Below are 20,870 nucleotides of genomic sequence, written 5' to 3' on the forward strand. Positions count from 1 at the left end.
TACATTTCATCCAGAAATGGGTGGATTCATTGAGGAAACGGGGCTACGTTTCAAAGAGGCAAACGTGTATACTTTGTTATCACCCAGTGAGTTGTGTTGCAAAGGCCAATTGCAGAAAGGCTCCTATTGTATCACCTGCGGCTACATGCCAGAGTTTTGATCTTTTTGCGGAAATGTTTTCCTCTGGCTGAGACCATTCGGGGCTTTCAAGGTCAGCACCAACACTTTGAATGGTGCTCGGAAACGCACCGGGAGCCAGTGAGGATTTCTTAGGACCCGTGTTCAGGGGCCAGCTGTTAGGGGGCCTTTCAGCTGCTGTCCAAAACTGAATGTATCCCTTCCCGGAAGTAATCCATAAACCTCTCCTCCTCCGCCTTCTCGGGATGCCATTGGTGCGCGATGCTCCGCCTCTCGAAAGAGGGAGAGGCGTGAGTTGGGTGCGCTCGGCTTGCCAAGGGTTAAACGGAAACGAGCTAGATTCCTAGACAGGAAAGTAAGACGGGGGGGGGGCAAAGTAAGTAAGACTTTCCGGAGCGAAAGCCCAACCCCTCCCTTTCCTGCAAGAAGTCGGGCGTGTGGGGGTCCCGTTGGTTCGGCTCTGCAGAGGCTACCTGGGGGCGCCTGCTGGGATCTGGTGAGTCTCATCTCTCCCAGCATAGGGCCCATGGGGAGAGCGGGGGTCCCAGCGCTGCATGGCGAGAGGGGGCAAGTCAGGGCGGGGAGGGGCGCAGGAGGGCGGCAGCTCTGCTCTTCCTTTGCATGGATGCCCTTGGATCCAGGAGTGGGAAAAAGCATGCAGAGAAACCACATTCAGATGTATGGGTCAGTCCCCTTGTATAACGCAGGCTACATCCGGACATGAAATATACCCTGGTCCCTAAAACCTCACTGGTGCAAGGAAGGAAGGAAGGAAGGAAGGAAGGAAGGAAGGAAGGAAGGAAGGAAGGCAGAGAAGAGAAAGCGCTTCCTCTTGCAGGGCAGAGTAAACCTGTGGAACTGCCTCCCACAAGAGCCAGGGAAGCCACCAATCAAGGTGGTGTTAAAAGAGGAGGAGGCCAATCCGTGGAGGAGAAGGAGGAGGAGGAGAGGGCGATGGGGGAATCCTCTGCCCTGTCTCCCGCATAGGAGGCTGTCCTATGGTCTGATCCTGCAGGGCTCATTTTCTCCTCCAGTGCTTAGTGTTGGGATGCAGCCAAGGAATTGGGGGCAAATGGCAGCCCCCCAGCTGTGCTAGGCGATCCCCAGTCCTTGGATCAGCATGAAACTGCAACCCAAGCTTCAACAGCCTTCAGTAGCTGGGCACACACACTCAGCAGAGTAAACGCACAACAGAAGTGGCTGGAGAGGCATATGTGAGCAGATTTACAAGCAGTTTATTCAGCACACATCAGGACAAAGGAATCATGTCTCCTCTCCTTCATGTCCAAAGCAAGACAGCATAAGCAAAATCTATACAGTGGTACCTTGGGTTAAGTACTTAATTCGTTCTGGGGGTCTGCACTTAACCTGAAACTGTTCTTGACCTGAGGCACCACTTTAGCTAATGAGGCCTCCTCCTGCTGCTACCACGCCACCAGAGCACGATTTCTGTTCTCATCCTGAAGCAAAGTTCTTAACCCGAGGTAGCGGTGTCTGTAACCTGAAGCGTCTGTAACCTGAGGTACCACTGTACACAAACAGAAGTTCCCAGCAAGCTGTGCTGGAGTGTAAACAGGCATGGGACATGCCTGTCCCTTAAGATGGAACGGAAATATTCTAACACTTAGTAGTTCCTCCATATGCAAGCTTGGCCTCTGAGATTGCTGGGGGTTGGACTAGATGATCCTTGGGGTGCCATCCACCTCTATAGTTCCATGAAAGCACTACTGGAGGTCTCACAAGCCAAGGCATTGAGAGCAGGAGAGGTCCTGCTGGAATGGAAACAACCAGTGCAACTGTTTTTAAAACAGGAATCCAATGTGTTTGTTTGGGGGGGGGGACTCAGTGGGGAGGGGTAGTCCCCTGGATGCCACCTTGATCTCCTTGGGCAAAGAGGTGGGAGAGAAATGCCATTCATAAAGAGAGGCAGCCCAGCCAATCATCTGGCTGCTGTGTTTTGGACCAATTCCGGAGTCGCCTTCAAGGGCAGTTCCACACAGAGAGCGTTGCCACCATCCCATCTGGCGCAGAGCAGGGAAGACCAGGACCATGTCCTCTCTGTCCCTAAAGGTCTGTGGGGTGGGGAATTAGCCTGAGCTGGACATGGGCCTCAAGCGACCATGATGGACCCAGGAGTGCCCGCAAGTATTCATGACTGGGGAGGGGGCATGTTAAGCAATGTAACATCATCATCATTACTGTTAGTTCCCTGCCCATCAGCCGAATTTCCAAGAGCAGATTACAAAATTTAAAAAACAGCAATAAGAACAGTTGAAAACACATTACACGCTTAGAAAGGCGAGTCCCACTTCATTTGTTTTTGAGTGCTGTCCTTTGACCCCACCCACATGTTATTTGGCCCTCAGAAGTTAGCCAGATAAGGGAATAAATGGGCCCTGAAGTGGGGTTGGGCAGGAGAGCAACTCTTGAGGAACCCTGAGTTAGGACCCCCACTATAACCCAATGCTCAAATAACACTCAGTACAAATGAGTCACTTGTCAATCACAGTTCTGACTTCATTCCTTGATTGAAAACTCCGAAAGGCAGGAGCAACCAGGGTGATTCATCTCTCAGAAAGACCAACAGTTCCCTGCACATTTTGCATGGTCACTTTCCCTCTAAGAGGGCTGGAGACTTACTGTATTTTTCTCTCCATAAGATGCACTTTTTCCCTCCTAAAAAGGGGAAATGTGTGTGCGTCTTATGGAGCGAATGCAGGTGGGAAACGACCCCAAGAGTCGCACACACGCTCCGCACGGTTCTTGCGGGCTCTTCCCCGAGGAGGGAGTGACACGGCCAGTCAGTTCCTTCTCCCTCCTCATAGAAAAGCCCGCAGTTGCTGCAGACCCTTTAAAGAGCGTGCGGCTCTTGCTGGCTTTTGTGGGAGGTGGGGGAAGGGACAGAGGGCAGCCCCTCAGTCCTTTCCCCCACCTCCCGGAAAAGCCCCCAAGAGCCACACTCACTAGCCGCATGGAGCATGTGTGCGGCTCTTGGGGGCTGCTCCCTCCTGGGGAAAAGCCTGTAAGCACCGCATACACGCTCCACGTGACTCGTGAAAGGGAGCGCTGAGCAGAGCCTGGGATGCATACTGCACTGTTGCTTTCTGAGGCCAAAGGAAAGGACTGGACCCAGATTAAAATAAGACACGAGGCTTTGACCGGCAAGGTTCTTGGAGGAAGTGTGTACACCACACCCCTCACCAGGCCATTTTATTAGCAAAAGAATCCTTTACACAGTGCTCGTAAGAACCAATCAGATTTCCTCTGAGCATTTAAACAAACCCCAAGTGGGGACAAAGTTAAACTATAAACACTAGTTAGGCATGCATACTTTGGAGTAAGTGAATGAAAACTACAAAGGAGCACATTCAGCAATCAATACACATGATAAGAAGGATGGCCAGGAGGACAGTGATCATTATCACCTTAATGTGAAACCTGTTTCCTGGCCCTAAGGTTAACATCCTAAGATTAACATGTCAGAAAAGCTACATCGACGAAACTGCCCGTTGTCTTTGAGGACCCAGGACGCCTGCCTGTCTAAGTGTGTACGTGACTTGTGAAGAGAGAGAAATGGGCAGTAGAGGAAAAAGGGCATGAATGTAGAATCTTATGGGATTTAATCAGAAATTATCATCAATATATCAATCCCAGCCAACACAATGCATTCATCGTGGACACAATGGCTTGATGTATATTTTATAATTCCACATGGTAATCTCATCTGATCCCTACAAGCACTCCCTTTAAAATATATATTTTTTCTTGCATTCCCCTTCTAAAAACTAGGTGTGCCTTATAGTCAGGTGCATCTTATGGAGTGAAAAATACGTTTTGCTTCTCCTTTCTAAAGAAACCTCAAGAGTCTGGGTTGTGGTGCAGTCCAGAGCTGGCTCTTCCAAGACTCATACATGCTTCCTCATGGAACATTTTTCTCCTCCAGGCAATAGGTCAGTTTTGTAACAGAACGATGTATTTGCTTTGTAGAATTTGCAAGGATCTCTAATTCAGACAGACAGAACTTGGCAGAAGATCAAGGGATTCCTTCATCTCTTTTGGAATCTTCCTGAGAGCACAGATGGATGAGCAAGACTCAGCTGGCCCTGAAGCAGGAAGAAGCCATGCCATCAGAACTGGGAGCAGTGGAGGATTCTGGGAAAAAACTGTGCAGAAGATCCTGGGTGAGGAGGACACTCTCCGCTCAGAGGTGCAGAGCCAGCAGTTCAGGCAGTTCTGCTTCCAGGAGGCCAAAGGACCTCGAGAGGTTTGCAGCCGACTCCACCACCTTTACCACCAATGGCTGAAGCCAGAAAGGCACACGAAAGCTGAGATGCTGGACCTGGTGATCTTGGAGCAGTTCCTGGCTGTCCTTCCACTGGAGATGGAGAACTGGGTGAGGGAATGCGGAGCAGAGACCAGTTCCCAGGCAGTGGCCCTGGCCGAAGGATTCCTCCTGAGTCAGGCAGAGGACAAGAAGCAGGCAGAGCAGCAGGTGAGAGAGACTTTCCTCTGGATACTCCCAAGGGGCTCCGAACGTGAGTGAGGGTATCTGAAAATTCTCCATCCTTTTTTTGGAAAGCAGCCATTGAATGCTATCAGATTGCCCTTCAGTTTTTGCCTCTGTCATTCCTTTTCTAACTCTTCTTTATATTCTCTGTTTTGAAACATTGTTGCTATTTCAGAGACAGGATCTGTTTGCAGAAATGGGCCCAGATATCTCTGAGACCAAAAGGATTCTGTTGGACACGAGAGTAAGGCTGCTGGGTAAGGAAGGAGTCCGTTCTCTGTTTGGTCCCTTTCTGTGGATATCAAAACGAATCCATGGGTTCTTTTCCTCTCTTTTTTTTTGGGGGGGGGGTAGACACTTGGGGCCAGGAGCACCAAGGAGGGAGATGTATTTTTTAACCCAACTAAATTATGAAATGGGTCCAAATGTCCAGATGCACTCAGAAGGTGAGACTTCTGCACTCCTGGCTTCCCACTTACCTCTGTCTCTTGCAGGTGACCAGATGATGCCAGCAAGACCTCCTCATCCATCTATTCCTGGTGGGGAAGGAGAAGCAACGGTTGTGAAAGCAGCTCAGGTAGAGGGAGGGAGCCCTGTGGGGAAGGGGGCTGAGGGGTGGGGCATCCAGGGTGCCTCTGGCCCCCAAGGAATCTCTCTCCTCCTCTTGGCTTCTGTCCAAGCTTCTCTGAAGGCATCTTTGTCAAGGGCAGCCTAGACAGAAGCCAAGAGGCTGGGAATGCCGTTCAAGAAGCTTAATGTGCTGAAAATAAGGAACAGCCACCTTGCCTTAACTCACCTTCTGAAGGTCAATAAGATCATTCATAAGTCATTGTCGTTTTATTTGTAGAGTTATCATTGAATGCTAAAATAGACTTCTAAGCAGTTCAAAAAGCCTAAAAAACAGTTCCCAGGATTCACCTATCCTGTCACATCAGTTGCACAATGGGGCTTTCCCCACCTTCTCCTCCCCCCCTTTCCCCCCAGTGCACTTCTGGAAGTTGTCTTTAGGGCATCAGAAAGGTCTCTCCCCCCCCCCCCCCCGAAGAACAGGACATGGGGAGCAGAGAGGGGATCCTTCAATCTGGCACAGACAGAAGGATTTTAAGAACACAATGAAGAGTTCCTTCCATTTACACAAAGATTAATGTCCATCACTAAATCACACAAGAAAAGAATTCCACTAAGACATTAAAAGCAGCACCCACAATTAAAACGTGCAGCAGGATGATTCCATTGAAACAAAACACCATTTAATGAGCAGAAAGAAACAGCAATGTGTAGCAGACAACCTTAGTGCTCTCTAAAGAGGACCTTTTCCTTTCTCTCTTAGGGTCCAGTGTGCTTTGAAGATGTCGCTGTTCATTTCACAGATGAGGAATGGGCGTCACTGGATCCTGACCAGAGAGCTCTGCATAAGGAAGTCATGGAGGAGAATTGTGGGATCGTGGCCTCTCTCAGTAAGGCTCCCTTTTGGATCCCAATCTCTCTTTGGAAATTCCATGCATCTCTCTCTCTGATAAGCCTCCCTGGTTTTGAGGGAGATCTACAGGGCCACTTGCAGCATCTGGGATTCTAATACCCCTTAAACTCACCTTAAATGGAGGGACCTTGCTGAGAATGGAGTGGGAACATGCTGGGAATTTGAGGTTAGGAAAGCACATCTTTGTTTGACACTGTCCTGCCTTGTATTGCCCAAAATCTTCCTGACACAGAGCTTGTGGAAGGCATTGAAGGGTTGTTTCTGATGGTTTTAATTGTCCACAATTCACTTCACAAAGCAGCTTGCTCAACACACAATCCTGCTAGACCTTCATCTTGGTATTGAACGGTTAGCATCCCATTCACCCATACAGTTGTCCCTCGGGTTACAGACACTTCAGGTTACAGACGCTTCAGGTTACAGACTCCACTAACCCAGAAATAGTACCTCGGGTTAAGAACTTTGCTTCAGGATGAGAACAGAAATTGTACAGCAGCGGCATGGCGGCAGCGGTAGGCCCCATTAGCTAAAGTGGTATCTCAGGGTAAGAACAGTTTCAGGTTAAGAACGGACCTCCGGAACGAATTAAGTTCTTAACCAGAGGTACCACTGTACTCTTTTGGAGAGGTGAGCCATTGCCATAAGTGCCTCGCCAGTACACATGTCCAGGTCAGTATCAATGAAGAGGTTGTTGGTTTCTTAGGTAGACACAATCATCCACCACCTCCAGTGTCTGAAACTCACATGGTGCTAGGCGCATTTTGCAACAGGAAATGTCATAGACACGAGCAGTTTCTGAGCTCTGCTCACAGAATCTAATATTTCAGATTAAAACTGCAGAGTGGAAGGAAAGAAGGACCTTTTTCTGCCTCCCCACTTCCAGCTACTCTCTAAAGACTGAAGGAGAGACCTTCTTAAAAACTCAGAGGGGTGGGCAGGGGAATGACTAGACCATGTGAAAAATGAACATATTATTTCAGCTGCAGTTCATTCCTTTTCAGCTGTATTTTTTTGTCATAAGAGAGTGCATATGGACATTCCATTTTTGAGCCCATAACCTAGGTTTAAGGTCCTCTTTATGTCCTAGCTGTCCTATCTCTGTTTCTAACACTGCCCACCTCTAGTGTGTGGTCACCAATGTTGATGCATGGAATTCTTCCTCTATCACAAGGGTTAATGATCAATATTCAATACAGTGGCCCTCCATTTCTTCCGGCAGCTCTAATCCATTTCTTCATTGCAGGTGGTGATGATTTGGAAACTGAGAGAGAGGACGCCCATGACAGAATTCACACAGTGGAGAAGCCATTGCCACTCTTGGAGTGTGGAGAGAGCTTCAGTCACAGCTCCCATTCGACTACCCACCAAAGAAATGCTATTGAGAAGAAATCCTCTCAGTTCTCTGAATGGGGAAAAACTCTCTGTTGGAATGAAAGCCTCACTTCACAGGAAATAATTCACATAGGGGAGGATCCACTGAAATACTTGGAATGTGGAAAGAGCTTCAGTACGAGTGCACATTTCATTTCACATCAAATAACTCACAGCAGGGAGAAACCCTATCAGGGCTTGGATTGTAGGGAAAGCTTTAATACAAGCACAACCTTCCATAAACACCAGAGAATTCACAGGGGCGAGAAGCCATTTCAATGCCGAGAGTGTGGAAAGAGCTTCAGTCAAAGCACCCATCTCACAGCCCATCAAATAATTCATACAGGTGAGAAACCCTATCAGTGCTCAGAATGTGGGCGGAGCTTCAATCACAGGGCGAATCTCACGGCCCATCAAAGAATTCACAGTGGTGAGAAACCCTATCAGTGCTCAGAATGTGGGAAGAGTTTCACTGTGAGCTCCGGTCTCGCTTCCCACCAAAGAATTCATACTGGGGAGAAACCCTATCAATGCGTGAATTGTGGAAACAGCTTCAGTCAGAAGGCAAGTCTCATTTCCCATCAAAGAATTCACAGTGGTGAGAAACCCTATCAGTGCTCAGAATGTGGGAAGAGCTTCAGTCGGAAGCAAAATCTCACTTCCCATCAAAGAAGTCACACTGGTGAGAAACCCTATCAGTGCTCGGAATGTGGAAAGAGTTACTGCCATAGAGCCAATCTCACTTCCCACCAAAGAATTCACAGTGCTTGGAACGTGGAAAGAGCTTCTGTAAAAGCGCCCATCTCGCTACCCATCAAAGCATTCATACCGGGGAGAAATCCTATCAATGATTGGATTGTGGAAAGAGTTTCCTCCAGAGAGCCGATCTCACTTCCCACCAAAGAATTCACACAGGGGGGAAACCATATCAGTGCTTGGAATGTGGAAAGACCTTTAGTCACCGTGCCAATCTCGTGGCACACCCAAGAATTCACAGTGGTGAGAAACCATAACAGTGCTCCCAATGTGGGAAGAGCTTCACTGTGAGCTCCAGTCTCGCTTCCCATCAAAGAATTCACAGTGGTGAGAAACCCTATCAGTGCATGGAATGTGGAAAGAGCTTCAGTCAGAAGCAAAGTCTCCCTTCCCATCAAAGAATTCACAGTGGTGAGAAACCATATCAGTGCTTGGAATGTGGAAAGAGCTTTGGTAAGAGGACCAATCTCACTTCCCACCAAAGAATTCATACAGGGGAGAATCATAGAATTTTAGACCTGCAGGAGACTTCTGGGTCGTCTAGTCCACTGCAGGACTCTCAACTAAAGCTTCCATTACATATTGCCTTCAAACTTCTCCTTACAAACCTCCAAGGAAGGAGAGTCCACAACCTTCCAAGGGCATCTCTAATTTGAAGCCATTGGTTTGGGTCGCAGCCTCCAGAGCTGGTGAAAACAAGCTTGTTCAATCTTCCACGTGATAGTCCTTCCTGTTCCCCAGAAGGCTTGGTTTCCAACTCTTAATTCTCTTGGTCACCCCCCTCTGCACACCTTCCAGCTTGTCAAAACCCTTCTTAAATTGGGGCACCCAGAACTGGACACAGGACTCCAGGTGTGGTCTGAACAAGGCAGAAGAAATTGAGGCTGTTACTTCTCTTGATCTGGACACTTGACTTCTTTGGACGCAACCTAGAATAACAGCCTTTTTTGCTGCTGCATCATACTGTTGACTCATGTTAGTCTAAGACCCTTTTTCCACATGTACTACTGGCAAGCCCGGTATCCCCCATCTTATATTTGTGCTGCAAATTCTTCTTGCCTAAGTACAGCAACTTACCTTTCTTCTTACTGAAATTTACTGGATGTCTTTATATACCACCTGTTTCTTCAAGAAGCTCAGTGAGGTGTTGAGTCATTCTCCCCCTCATTGTTTAATCCTGACAACAACCCTGTTAGGTAGGTTGGGCTGTGAAGCCATCACCCAGTGGGCTTCATGGCTGAGTGGGGATTTGAACCCAGGTCTCCCAGTTCCTAGTCCAAAACTCTTAAGCACTGCACCCCACTGGCTCTCGAATGAGACTCTTGGAAAGTGCATGCATGCGCATTTCCCGAAAGTTTCAGTGCAATGTCTTGGTGTTTGTAGTTAAAGTTTTATACGCATGTATCAATGACGTTAATATATTAATGGTAATTACAGTAGAAGAGTAAATTTTAGGTAATGCTAGATAGCGATAGGGTTAGTTTGGAATGCTGGGATTGAAAAATTGAATAATTGAACAATTTCCACATGAATCACAAGAAGTTCTAAAATATAAATACAAAATGGCAACAGCAACAACCCCTGAAAAAGCCCCATGTCATGTATTGATGAAGTTGTTAGAAAATTTATTATGGGAAAGGGGGTAAAAGTCTTAAAATTTCATGCAACCATATTCTCGGGGTTCCTACTCTTTGTGTGAATGAACCTTGTTGCTACAAATAAAGATCAGGTCTACTGTTTTGCTCCTTTAACCTGCCTGGATTCTCCTTCTTTGCTGACCCCGGAGGGACCGCGGGGTGTGGCCCCCTGGGGAGCTGGGCAGCGGAGGAAATCAGCACCCCAGGATTTTTTCCTTCTCAGTGCTTTTCCACCTGAGCCTCTTACCTAAAAGCTTGACACCCCGCAATGAGACAGGATTGTGTCCCTGCCCTCAGCAAACAAAATAGCTCCCCCCTCCCAAGATACTGAGGTGCCCTGAGGGCTGTGCGGGACCCCCAGTCATTGAAATGAAAAGGGGAGAGGCTCAGGAAAGTTTCAGGGAGCAGGCAGAGAGGGGGCCGCACAGGCTCCAGAAGCTCCGTCTCGCTCATTCCTCCACACTACTCCCCCCCCATTACACCTGCCTCCCCCCCATGGCACCTTCACAAGTGTGGGGAAGCTGTGACCCCTCTGCCCCCATCAAAGTTCCTTTAAGACCCCATATTTCAGGGGGCAGGCTCATCTGCAGCAAAACAAAACACAGCTGCCCTGGCCAAGTGGAGCCAGGCTGGGGGGCACTGTGGGGAACCCGGAAATGTGCCCTTAGAAGAAAAATGTGCCCCTCTGTTGGAGGCAGCCCTCCTTCTGAAACACCAAGAGAGTAAACGGACAGTTCTCTGAATGGAGATGAGCAGAATGCGGAGTCCACTCAAGATCAGTATTGGGACCTGTGGCTTTTCAACTTGTTCATAAATGATCTAGACTTAGGAGGTAGCAAAGTAAGAGAGATTGCAAGGAGCTCCAAAAGGACTTCTTCAAAGGGGGTGAATGGGCAGAAAATACAGTTCATTATCAATAAGATTAAAGTGATGCATGTTGGGACAAAAAAACAACACCTGTTAATATCATGTACAGGCTCATGGGGTCTGAACCAGGTTTCTCTGTGTGCTCTAGGAGACCAGGGGAGAAGGGAGGTGGTCGCAGCAGGAGGGGGAGTCTCCCTGGATGCTTCAGCACCCAGCCTCCTCTGGGTCTCTTGGCCCTCTCCTCTCCTCCCTCTGAGCCTGAACTGCTCTCTGCCCCAGACTCTTCCTGCTCACCAAACCCTGTTTCCTCCTCAGCTTGCAACACCTCCCCTCCCATTCTGCTCCCTTTTATCCCTCTTTCTGCTCATCGCCATCCCACCACAAGTCCCCAGGATCTGACCCTTCTTCCCTTGCAGGTCCCTCAGCTGGTGCCTCCCCCCCCCATGACAGCTCTATGACAGCAAAAGCAGAAACAACAGTGCAATCAGTATGATAGTAATATGAACTGTGGTCCTTTGGTAGGAAAACTCCCTACCAGCATGATTGAATAAAAACTTCTGGGACTATGGAAAACTACTATCTTCCCCAAAACCCAGAATAAGCAGGCGCTCTGGGGTTGCCCCATGGGGTTCAAGAGTGAAGATGGGCCCCCCAGGAGACTTCCCTGGTACCTGTAGCCCCTCCTCCCCCCTCTTGCAATTAGGCTTGGGGCAAAATCTTACATTAAATTACAGCATTCCAAGTTTTTTTCAGAATGCTTAGGAGGCAGGGATGAAGTTCTGGTGAAGAAGCAGTGCTTGGAGATCATGCGGTGGGGGTTGGTGACAGAGTTTGGTGCAAAAACCGTCTTGCATGCTTGAGTAGAGCAACTCCAGGGCAGCAGGACTTCTTCAGTAATAGTTTACTGAGCTTTCAGAGCATACAGTTCTCATTGGGTCCCCAGTGAGGCACAAAACTTAGCTCCTGAGAGCAAATCCAGTTTCAGCAGTAAAAAAATACAGCACACAGGATATCTAAGTCAGGCACACACACCAGCAGAAGGGAACAAGGGAGGAAAGAGGCTGGAAGGACACAGGGCAATGGATGTGTGTCTTTCGCTTCCTGTCGCCTGGGAGGGAAGTCAGGAACTCGGCATATTCAGGGGCTTCACAAAGGAAAGGAAAGCTTTCTTCTTTTTTTCAAAAAAAATATTCATTTTATAACACAAATAAAGAACACAAACAGAAAAACAAACAACACAAACAGATTATTCTCTTATCCTTATTTTTCTAAACATTGTTAGGTGGGCTTCCCCAAGTCCCACCTATCTGATTTTCATTTTCCTTCATCTTTAGCAGTTTACATATATAATAGTTTCTAACCATTTTTTTATCACACTTAAATTAACTTCACATTTTATCGCTTACAAATAATATTATTTTAAAATACACTATCTTCTACTTCTACTTCTACAACCCTATCCACTTCCAGAACTATTCTTAGATTTAAATATTAACATATTTTTTAAAATATTCCTTAAACTTCTCCCTATCTTCTTCCATCATCTCTTCTCTCTGGTCTCGGAGTCTCCCGGTCAGTTTGGCAAATTCCATATAGTCCATCATCTTCATCTGCCATTCTTCGATAGTTGGTAAATCTTGTTTCTTCCAATTCTTTTTTCCACAATTTCTCCCAGTCCACCATCATGATATTGTGCCCCACATCCCTGGCCCATTCAATCATTACAGATTTCCCTTGTTCATCTCTTGTATGCCATTCCAGCAATAAATTATACATCTTAGATAGGTATTTTGTTTTTGTATCTAATAATTCCATTTCTAGTTTGGATTTCACTGTTTGAAAACCAATTTTCTTATCCATTTTAAACATTTCATTTATCTGGATGTACTGGAACCAATTGTGGATCGAGAACTCCCAGAAGTGCAAGCTGGATTTCAAAGGGGCAGAGGAACTAGAGAGTTCCAGAAAAACATCTACTTCTGCTTCATTGACTATGCAAAAGCCTTTGACTGTGTCGACCACAGCAAACTATGCCAAGTTCTTAAAGAAATGGGAGTGCCTGATCACCTCATCTGTCTCCTGAGAAATCTCTATGTGGGACAAGAAGCTACAGTTAGAACTGGATATGGAACAACTGGTTGGTTCAAAATTGGGAAAGGAGTACGACAAGGCTGTATATTGTCTCCCTGCTTATTTAACTTATATGCAGAATACATCATGCGAAAGGCTGGGCTGGATGAATCCCAAGCTGGAATTAAGATTGACAGAAGAAATATCAACAACCTCAGATATGCAGATGACACAACCTTGATGGCAGAAAGTGAGGAGGAATTAAAGAACCTTTTAATGAGGGTGAAAGAGGAGAGCGCAAAATATGGTCTGAAGCTCAACATCAAAAAAACTAAGATCATGGCCACTGGTCCCATCACCTCCTGGCAAATAGAAGGGGAAGAAATGGAGGGAGTGAGAGATTTTACTTTCTTAGGCTCCATGATCACTGCAGATGGTGACAGCAGCCACAAAATTAAAAGACGCCTGCTTCTTGGGAGGAAAGCAATGGCAAACCTAGACAGCATCTTGAGAAGTAGAGACGTCACCTTGCCAACAAAGGTCCGTATAGTTAAAGCCATGGTTTTCCCAGTAGTGATGTATGGAAGTGAGAGCTGGACCATAAAGAAGGCTGATCACCGAAGAATTGATGCTTTTGAATTATGGTGCTGGAGGAGACTCTTGAGAGTCCCATGGACTGCAAGAAGATCAAACGCATCCATTCTTCAGGAAATCAGCCCTGAGTGCTCACTGGAAGGACAGATCGTGAAGCTGAGGCTCCAGTACTTTGGCCACCTCATGAGAGAAGACTCCCTGGAGAAGACACTGATGATGGGAAAGATGGAGGGCACAAGGAGAAGGGGGCAACAGAGGACGAGATTGTTGGATAGTGTTTTCGAGGTTACCAGCATGAGTTTGACCAAACTGCGGGAGGTAGTGGAGGACAGAGGTGCCTGGCGTGCTCTGGTCCATGGGGTCACGAAGAGTCGGACACGACTAAACGACTAAACAACAACAACAACAACTGGAACCAATCATCTAATTTATCTTTCAACGGATCATAAGATTTTAATCTAAATTGGTCCCCTACTTCCATCAAACTATCATTATACTTCAACCATGTATCTTTCGTATTCAACCTTTTATGGGTCTTAGCTTCCAATGGTGATATCCATCTGGGTGTTTTCCTTTCTAACAAATCCCTGTATCTTATCCAAACACCATCCAAAGATTTTCTAATTACCGTATATGATTTTTAAATCCTTTGTGAGCTTTTAGCTTGTCATACCATAAATATGCATGCCAACCAAATACATTATCAAAACCTTCCAAATCCAAAACATTTGTATCTTCCAATAAAAACCATTGTTTCAGCCAGCAAAAGGCTGCAGCTTCAAAGTAAATCCTTAAATCTGGCAGGGAGAAACCCCCCTCTCTTTTACATCTGTTAATAATTTAAACTTAATTCTGGGGTTTTGCCCCGCCAGATAAATTTAGATAATATCTTTTGCCATTCCTTAAAACAATTCAACTTATCAATGATAGGGAGTACTTGGAACAAAAATAACACCTTAGGCAATACATTCATCTTTATCGCAGAAATTCAGCCCAGCAAAGATAGTTTCAACCTTGTACAAAAATCCAAATCTCTTTTGATATCTTTCCATAACTTTTCATAGTTGTCTTTGTACAAATGCATTTTTTGCAGTCATATTTACACCCATATATTTCACCTTTTTCACAAACTTCAGCCCTGTGGGTTCCTCTAAGTTAAGTTTTTCATGTATCGTTATTCCCCCCCCCCCCCGTAAAACTTTGGTTTTATTCTTATTCAATTTGAAACCTGCAACTTGTCCGAACTGTTGAATTATCTTCTGTGCTTTGATTGCACTGATCTCAGGGTCCTGTAAAGTCAATACCAAATCATCAGCAAAGACTTTTAACTTATATTGTTTAGTTCCCACTACTATGCCTTTAACTTCCTCATCATTCCTTATCATATTCAGCAGCACCTCTAGGACAGAATTAGAAAGCAGGGGGGGAGGAAGTGGGCACCCTTGCCTGGTTCCCTTCTCAATCCTAATTTCTTCTGAGACCACATTGTTAATTATAATTTTTGCTTTCTGCTCCAAGTAAATTGCATTAATACCATTGACAATTTTTTGACTGATCCCCATATTACACAAGTTCTGTTTCATAAAACTCCAAGAAACATTATCAAAGGCTTTCTCTGCATCAATAAACATAAACATTGCTTTAGGATTCTTTTTTGCCTCTAATCTTTCCAGCACATTCCTAATATTATCTTTCATATGCCTCTCAGATAAAAAAACCTGACTGATCTTTATGTATGTGCTTATTCAAAATCTTCTTCAATCTTGTAGCCAAAATATTTGCAAATATTTTATAATCCACATTCAACAAGGAAATTGGTCACTGATTCCTTACTTGAGCTCTATCTGTATCTGGTTTGGGTATCAGAGTGATGAAGGCCTCTTTCCAGGACTCGGGTGCTTTGTCCCCCTTTAATATTTTGTTACAAACATCCATCAATGGTTGTATCAGCCAATCCTTAAATATTTTATAATACTTGGAAGTTAAAGCATCAGGTCCCAGTGCTTTGCCTATTTTCATTTGGGCAATTGCCCCTTCAACTTCTTGTCTTGTAACCAGTTCATTTAGTAGGCTTGTTTTGTCCGCTGGAATTTTCTGCAATCCATTTTTGTCCAAAAACTGTTCCATTTTATCCATTTTTCCTTTATGTAAAGCTGCTTATAGTACTTTTGAAAACATTTTCTAATCTCTGTTGGGTTCTCAATATTCTTACCATCCTCCATAATATTAATTATTGTACTCTCCTTCTGTCCCCAAGCCAATAATTTTCTGCATTTATTTGCCGATGCAAAAGTCTTTTGTTTCATCAATATAATTTTCCATTCAATTTCTTGGTTTACTGTTTGTGAAGACTAAGATTGTAATGCTTTAATTTCCTTTTGAATTTGTTGATTTTTTGAGTTACATCTTAGCTTTTTCTCTTTCTCCTTTGAGACAGAACTTTTTCCTTTTGCTCATTCTGTGCTTCCTTCCTGATAGAATTCTGTTGAATCAAAATACCTGGCATTACCACTTTACTTGCACCCCTTGCTTCAATTCCAGGATTCAGGTTCAATTCAAAATAGTCCTTTAGGGTCTTTTGAGCTTTATTTACGATCAATTCATTTCTCAGTAAAACATCATTCATCTGCCATCTAAAAGTACCCTGTAGAGACAATTTTAACTCTGTCAGCACAGCATTACGATCAGAACAAGTCCTTGAGCAAATCTCTGATTTAGTGACTCTTGAGGTCAGGTCTTTAGTTAGCTGTCAGGGAATTGGAGGCTGCGAAAAAGCTGAGGGGGAAGCAGAGAGGCAAGAGTATCTGGTGGCGTGGGAAGGGGCCCCTAGTTCAGAGAATACCTGGGTCCTGGAGAGTTGTATCACTGACGAGGGTCTAGTGGAGGAGTTCCACAATTTCTTCCCCGACAAACCCAAACCCCGGGGTAGATTTTTCCAACAGGTGTTCGGGCCGACGGATGATGAAGAGGATTTCGAGGGATTCCCACCATCTGACAAAGAGGAAGAAGAAGAGGAAAGTGTCTATTGGGGAACACGAGGAACTGTGGGTTTGAGGAAGGACTGGAGGACGGTTTTTGAAGATACGGATGAGGAGAAGGGTAGTTTTCCAGGCTTCACCCCCGCCACTCCGGAGGATAAATTGGGGGTGGTCGATTCTCCCGAGGGGAAGGGGGCCTTTGAGGAGGGGGTGGATGTCAGGGAATTGGAGGCTGCGAAAGAGCTGAGGGGGAAGCAGAGAGGCAAGTACAGAGAGCCCACGCCGGTAATTAGCAGTTTTTCTTCCACGTCAGAGGAGGAAGCTGGGAGGGGGGAGCCAGTGCTGGGAACCAGCCACTCACAGAGCAGAGGAAGCAAGAGGCGTGGGCTCAGGAAATGGGCTTGCTGGGGGAGGCATAAAAAAAGTCAGACGATTCATCTGACTCCGAGAGATGAAGTGTGTCTTTGAACTCTTGTAACTGCTTTGAAGCTTAGCAATAAATCTCTTGTACAGAGATGGCTGTGTGCCCGGAGCATTATCTCAGCTAGCTTGTCAGCACAACCCCTACATTAGCCATATATAATCCAAACGTAAAAGGTACACACAATACAGTCCTTTTGATGTTGGAAGAATTGACCGCTAATGCCTCACAGTCTCGCAGCTTCGTATAATCACAGGAAGCTTTTTATCTGATGTGTCGCAGCTCCAACCCCCTCGTTCTCGGAGCTCAAAAGCAGAACTTTCCAGGGAGGGGGGAGCCCACTTTTGACACCTGCCAGATTCCATGTCCTCAAAATGCTCGATTTGAGGTTTTCCCGGGGGTCTGCTGTGCTGGAGCAGTTTGCCCTGCCTTTGATATACCGAGGTCTCCTCCGATAAAGAGATCTCCAACTGTGATGGCGAGCGATCAACCAGAAGCCCTTCATGAAGCAAAGCTTTCTGCCGGCTGCTTTGAGGCAAATGTGCATCCCAGAAACACACACTAATAATAATAATAATAATAATAATAATAATAATAATGACAATAAAGATATTATTATTACTATTATTAGTATTGCCATATCCATTGTTTTCCAAAGGTTATCACAATGTAGTCTAGAAACTGGTATAGGATGAGATCAATATATGCCCAGCCCTAATCCTCACTCACCACCAGAAATACAGATTCACCCTCTCCCCCTCACTATCAAAAGGTACCTTACATCTAAAATTATACTCATTATTGTGGGACATTACCTTCATTATTTCATTACTATACAGTTTTACATATAAACACCAGAACAAATACATGACACGCTTTGAAGATGGATTTTCTGCTGAGTTCATTGGTGTGAAGAAGAGTAAACTCTGAAAGGAACACGTTCCTCACTCCATACATTTAAATGGGTTCTCCACTCTGAGAAGAAGAAGAGTTTGGATTTGATATCCCGCTTTATCACTACCCGAAGGAGTCTCAAAGTGGCTAACATTCTCCTTTCCCTTCCTCTGTGAGGTGAGTGCTGCTGAGACAATTCAAAGAAGTGTGACTGGCCCAAGGTCACCCAGCAGCTGCATGTGGAGGAACGGAGACGCAAACACGGTTCCCCAGATTACGAACCACTCTTAATACACTACACCACACTGGCTCTTAGATGTTCCTTAAACACTCCATTATAACTAAAGCACTTTCTGCAATCTTTCCCTTTAAACAGCTTCTCCTCTTTGAGGGTTGATGGGTTTGTAGGGTGTCAACTGTTAAAGTTCTTCCTGTCCATGAGTCTGTAGATGTAGGATTCCACTAGGACTGAACCTCTACCTACTTTCCTGATATTTATATGGTTTGTCTTTTGTGTGAGTTTGTTGACATAAATCAAGGCTTCCACTCTGGCTGAAGCTCCTTCCACAGTCCATACATTTAAACAGTTTCTGCCCTGTGTGTCTGCTGATGTGTTCTAAGATTTCCATTTTGACTGAAGTTCTTTCCACACTCCATACATTTAAATCGTTTCTTACCGATGTGAGTCTGTTGATGTACTCTCAGGTTTCCACTATAACTGAAGCTCTTTCCACACTCCATACATTTAAAAGGTTTCTCTCCTGTGTGAGTCCGTTGATGTTGTCTAAGGTGTGCACTCTGACTGAAGTTCTTTCCACACTCGATACATTTATATGGTTTCTGCCCTGTATGAGTCCGTTGATGTATTCTAAGGTGTCCAATCCGAATGAAGCTCTTTCCGCACTCCATACATTTAAATGGTTTCTCCCCTGTATGAGTCCGTTGATGTATTCTAAGGTTTCCAATCTGAATGAAGCTCTTTCCACACTCCATACATTTAAATGGTTTCTCCCCTGTGTGAGTTCGTTGATGTGTTCTAAGGCTTCCACTATCACTAAAACTCTTTCCACACTCCATGCATTTAAATGGTTTCTCCCCTGTGTGAGTCAGTTGATGTTGTCTAAGGTTTGAATTGAAACTGAAGCTCTTTCCACACTCCATACATTTAAATGGTTTCTCTCCTGTGTGAGTCCGTTGATGTTGTCTAAGGCCTGCATCGTAACTAAAGCTCTTTCCACACTCCATACATTTAAATGGTTTCTCTCCTGTGTGAGTCCGTTGATGTGATCTAAGGCTTCCACCATAACTAAAGCTTGTTCCACACACTATGCATTTAAATGGTTTCTCCCCTGTGTGAGTCCGTTGATGTGATCTAAGGCCTGCATCGTGACTGAAGCTCTTTCCACACTCCATACATGTATATGGTTTTTCCCCTGTATGAGTCCGTTGATGTATTCTAAGGTTTCCAATCTGAATGAAGCTCTTTCCACACTCCAAACATCTAAATGGTTTCTCACCTGTGTGAGTTTGATTGTGTAAAGTTAGGTGCGCATTTTGACTAAAGCTCTTTCCACACTCCTTGCATTTAAATGGTTTCTCCCCTGTGTGAGTCAGTTGATGTTGTCTAAGGTTTGAATTGAAACTGAAGCTCTTTCCACACTCCATACATTTAAATGGTTTCTCTCCTGTGTGAATATGTTGATGTTTTCTAAGGCTTCCACTATCACTAAAGCTCTTTCCACAAGCCATGCATTTAAATGGTTTCTCCCCTGTATGCGTCCGTTGATGTATTCTAAGGGTTCCACTATCACTAAAGCTCTTTCCACACTCCATGCATTTAAACGGTTTCTCCCCTGTATGTGTACGTTGATGTATTCTAAGGTTTCCAATCCGACTGAAGGTCTTTCCACACTCCATACATTCATATGGTTTCTCCCCTGTGTGAGTCCGTTGATGTGATCTAAGGCCTGCATCGTAACTGAAGCTCTTCCCACACTCCATACATTCATATGGTTTCTCCCCTGTGTGAGTCCGTTGATGTGATCTAAGGCCTGCATTGTAACTGAAGCTCTTCCCACACTCCATACATTCATATGGTTTCTCCCCTGTGTGAGTCCGTTGATGTGATCTAAGGCCTGCATCGTAACTGAAGCTCTTCCCACACTCCATACATTCATATGGTTTCTCCCCTGTGTGAGTCCGTTGATGTGATCTAAGGGTTGTATTGGAACTGAATCTCTTTCCACACTCCACACATTTAAATGGTTTCTCCCCTGTGTGAGTTTGTTGATGTATTCTAAGTGTATCTCTTCGACGGAAACTCTTTCCACACTCCATACATTTAAAAGGTTTCTCCTCTTTGTGTGTCTGTGCATGTAACTTAAGGTGTGCCCTCTGACTGAAGTTCTTCCCACAGTCCATACATTCATATGGTTTCTCCCCTGTGTGAGTCTTTTGGTGTAATTTAAGGTTTCCATTCTGACTGAAGCTCTTCCCACACTCCCTGCATTTGAATCCTTTCTTACCCATGGGAGTCCGCTGATGTATTCTAGGTTTTTCACTATCAGTGAAACTCCTTCCACACTTCAAATCTTTAAAAGGTTTCTCTCCTGTGAGTTAGTTGATGTGAGCTATGTGTGCACATTCAGTGAAGCATATTCCACATTTCGCACATTTCAATGTCTATTCCTAATGAAATGAAAGGTTCTCCGTCCCCCGGAATTCTGACGTTCTTCTGTAACACCTTCTTCAGAGTGGGCAGAGAGGAAGTCCTTTTTGGATTCCAAGGAAGAGAACAAAGGGAAAAGAACAAATCAATCACCATTAGCCCCTTCTATTATTTCAACATCTCCTACATTTCCCCCTCTTCCTACCCATGTTCTCAATTTTTATGAAATAATAATAATAATAATAATAATAATAATAATAATAATAATAATAATATATTATGTATACCCTGCCCATCTGGCTGGGCTTCCCCAGCCACTCTGGGCAGCTTCCAGAAAAACATTAAAATACTGTAATACATCAAACATTAAAAGCTTCCCTAAAAAGGGCTGCCTTCAGATGTCTTCTAAATGTCTGGTAGTTGTTTATCTCTTTGACATCTGGTGGGAGGGTGTTCCACAGGGAGGGTGGCACTACCGAGAAGGCCCTC

The 20,870-nt window shown here is 45.1% G+C and overlaps 2 protein-coding genes across 4 annotated transcripts in view; one reads left to right on the forward strand and one right to left on the reverse strand.

Annotated features, from left to right (window-relative positions):
- The first annotated feature begins 528 nt into the window (after positions 1–528).
- On the forward strand, positions 529–10,003 carry LOC308595613 (uncharacterized protein). 2 transcript variants are annotated; one of them, XM_081210062.1, is made up of 6 exons: positions 529–634; positions 4,126–4,630; positions 4,821–4,902; positions 5,140–5,222; positions 5,976–6,102; positions 7,345–10,003. In XM_081210062.1, exons 2-6 carry the CDS (start codon positions 4,217–4,219, stop codon positions 8,541–8,543), a joined length of 1,905 nt encoding a protein of 634 aa, XP_081066188.1. In that variant the 5' UTR covers positions 529–634; positions 4,126–4,216; the 3' UTR covers positions 8,544–10,003. The 2 variants fall into 2 exon arrangements, with proteins under 2 accessions (XP_081066188.1, XP_081066189.1); XM_081210063.1 differs by having other exon boundaries at positions 7,369–10,003.
- A 6,565-nt stretch (positions 10,004–16,568) lies between these two features.
- The window catches only part of LOC308595607 (uncharacterized protein), a 191,814-nt gene continuing 187,512 nt past the window's right edge, over positions 16,569–20,870 (reverse strand). For both annotated transcript variants that reach the window (XM_081210053.1, XM_081210054.1), the window contains one exon: positions 16,569–20,484. In XM_081210053.1, coding sequence (XP_081066179.1) covers positions 18,293–20,242 — 1,950 coding nt within the window. In that variant the 5' untranslated portion in view covers positions 20,243–20,484 and the 3' untranslated portion in view covers positions 16,569–18,292. The remainder of the gene's footprint in view (positions 20,485–20,870) is intronic.

Source organism: Podarcis bocagei, assembly GCF_964188305.1.
Source record: "Podarcis bocagei genome assembly, chromosome: 10".
Classification (NCBI taxonomy): domain Eukaryota; kingdom Metazoa; phylum Chordata; class Lepidosauria; order Squamata; family Lacertidae; genus Podarcis; species Podarcis bocagei.

Bases quoted from the DNA above. Each gene is read 5' to 3' on its own strand.
- LOC308595613 (XM_081210062.1), top strand. From the start codon at position 4,217: ATGGATGAGCAAGACTCAGCTGGCCCTGAAGCAGGAAGAAGCCATGCC. The intron at 4,903-5,139 runs GTAAGGAAGGAG...TGTCTCTTGCAG, and splicing joins CACGAGAGTAAGGCTGCTGG to GTGACCAGATGATGCCAGCA. The intron at 6,103-7,344 runs GTAAGGCTCCCT...TTCTTCCGGCAG, and splicing joins TGGGATCGTGGCCTCTCTCA to CTCTAATCCATTTCTTCATT.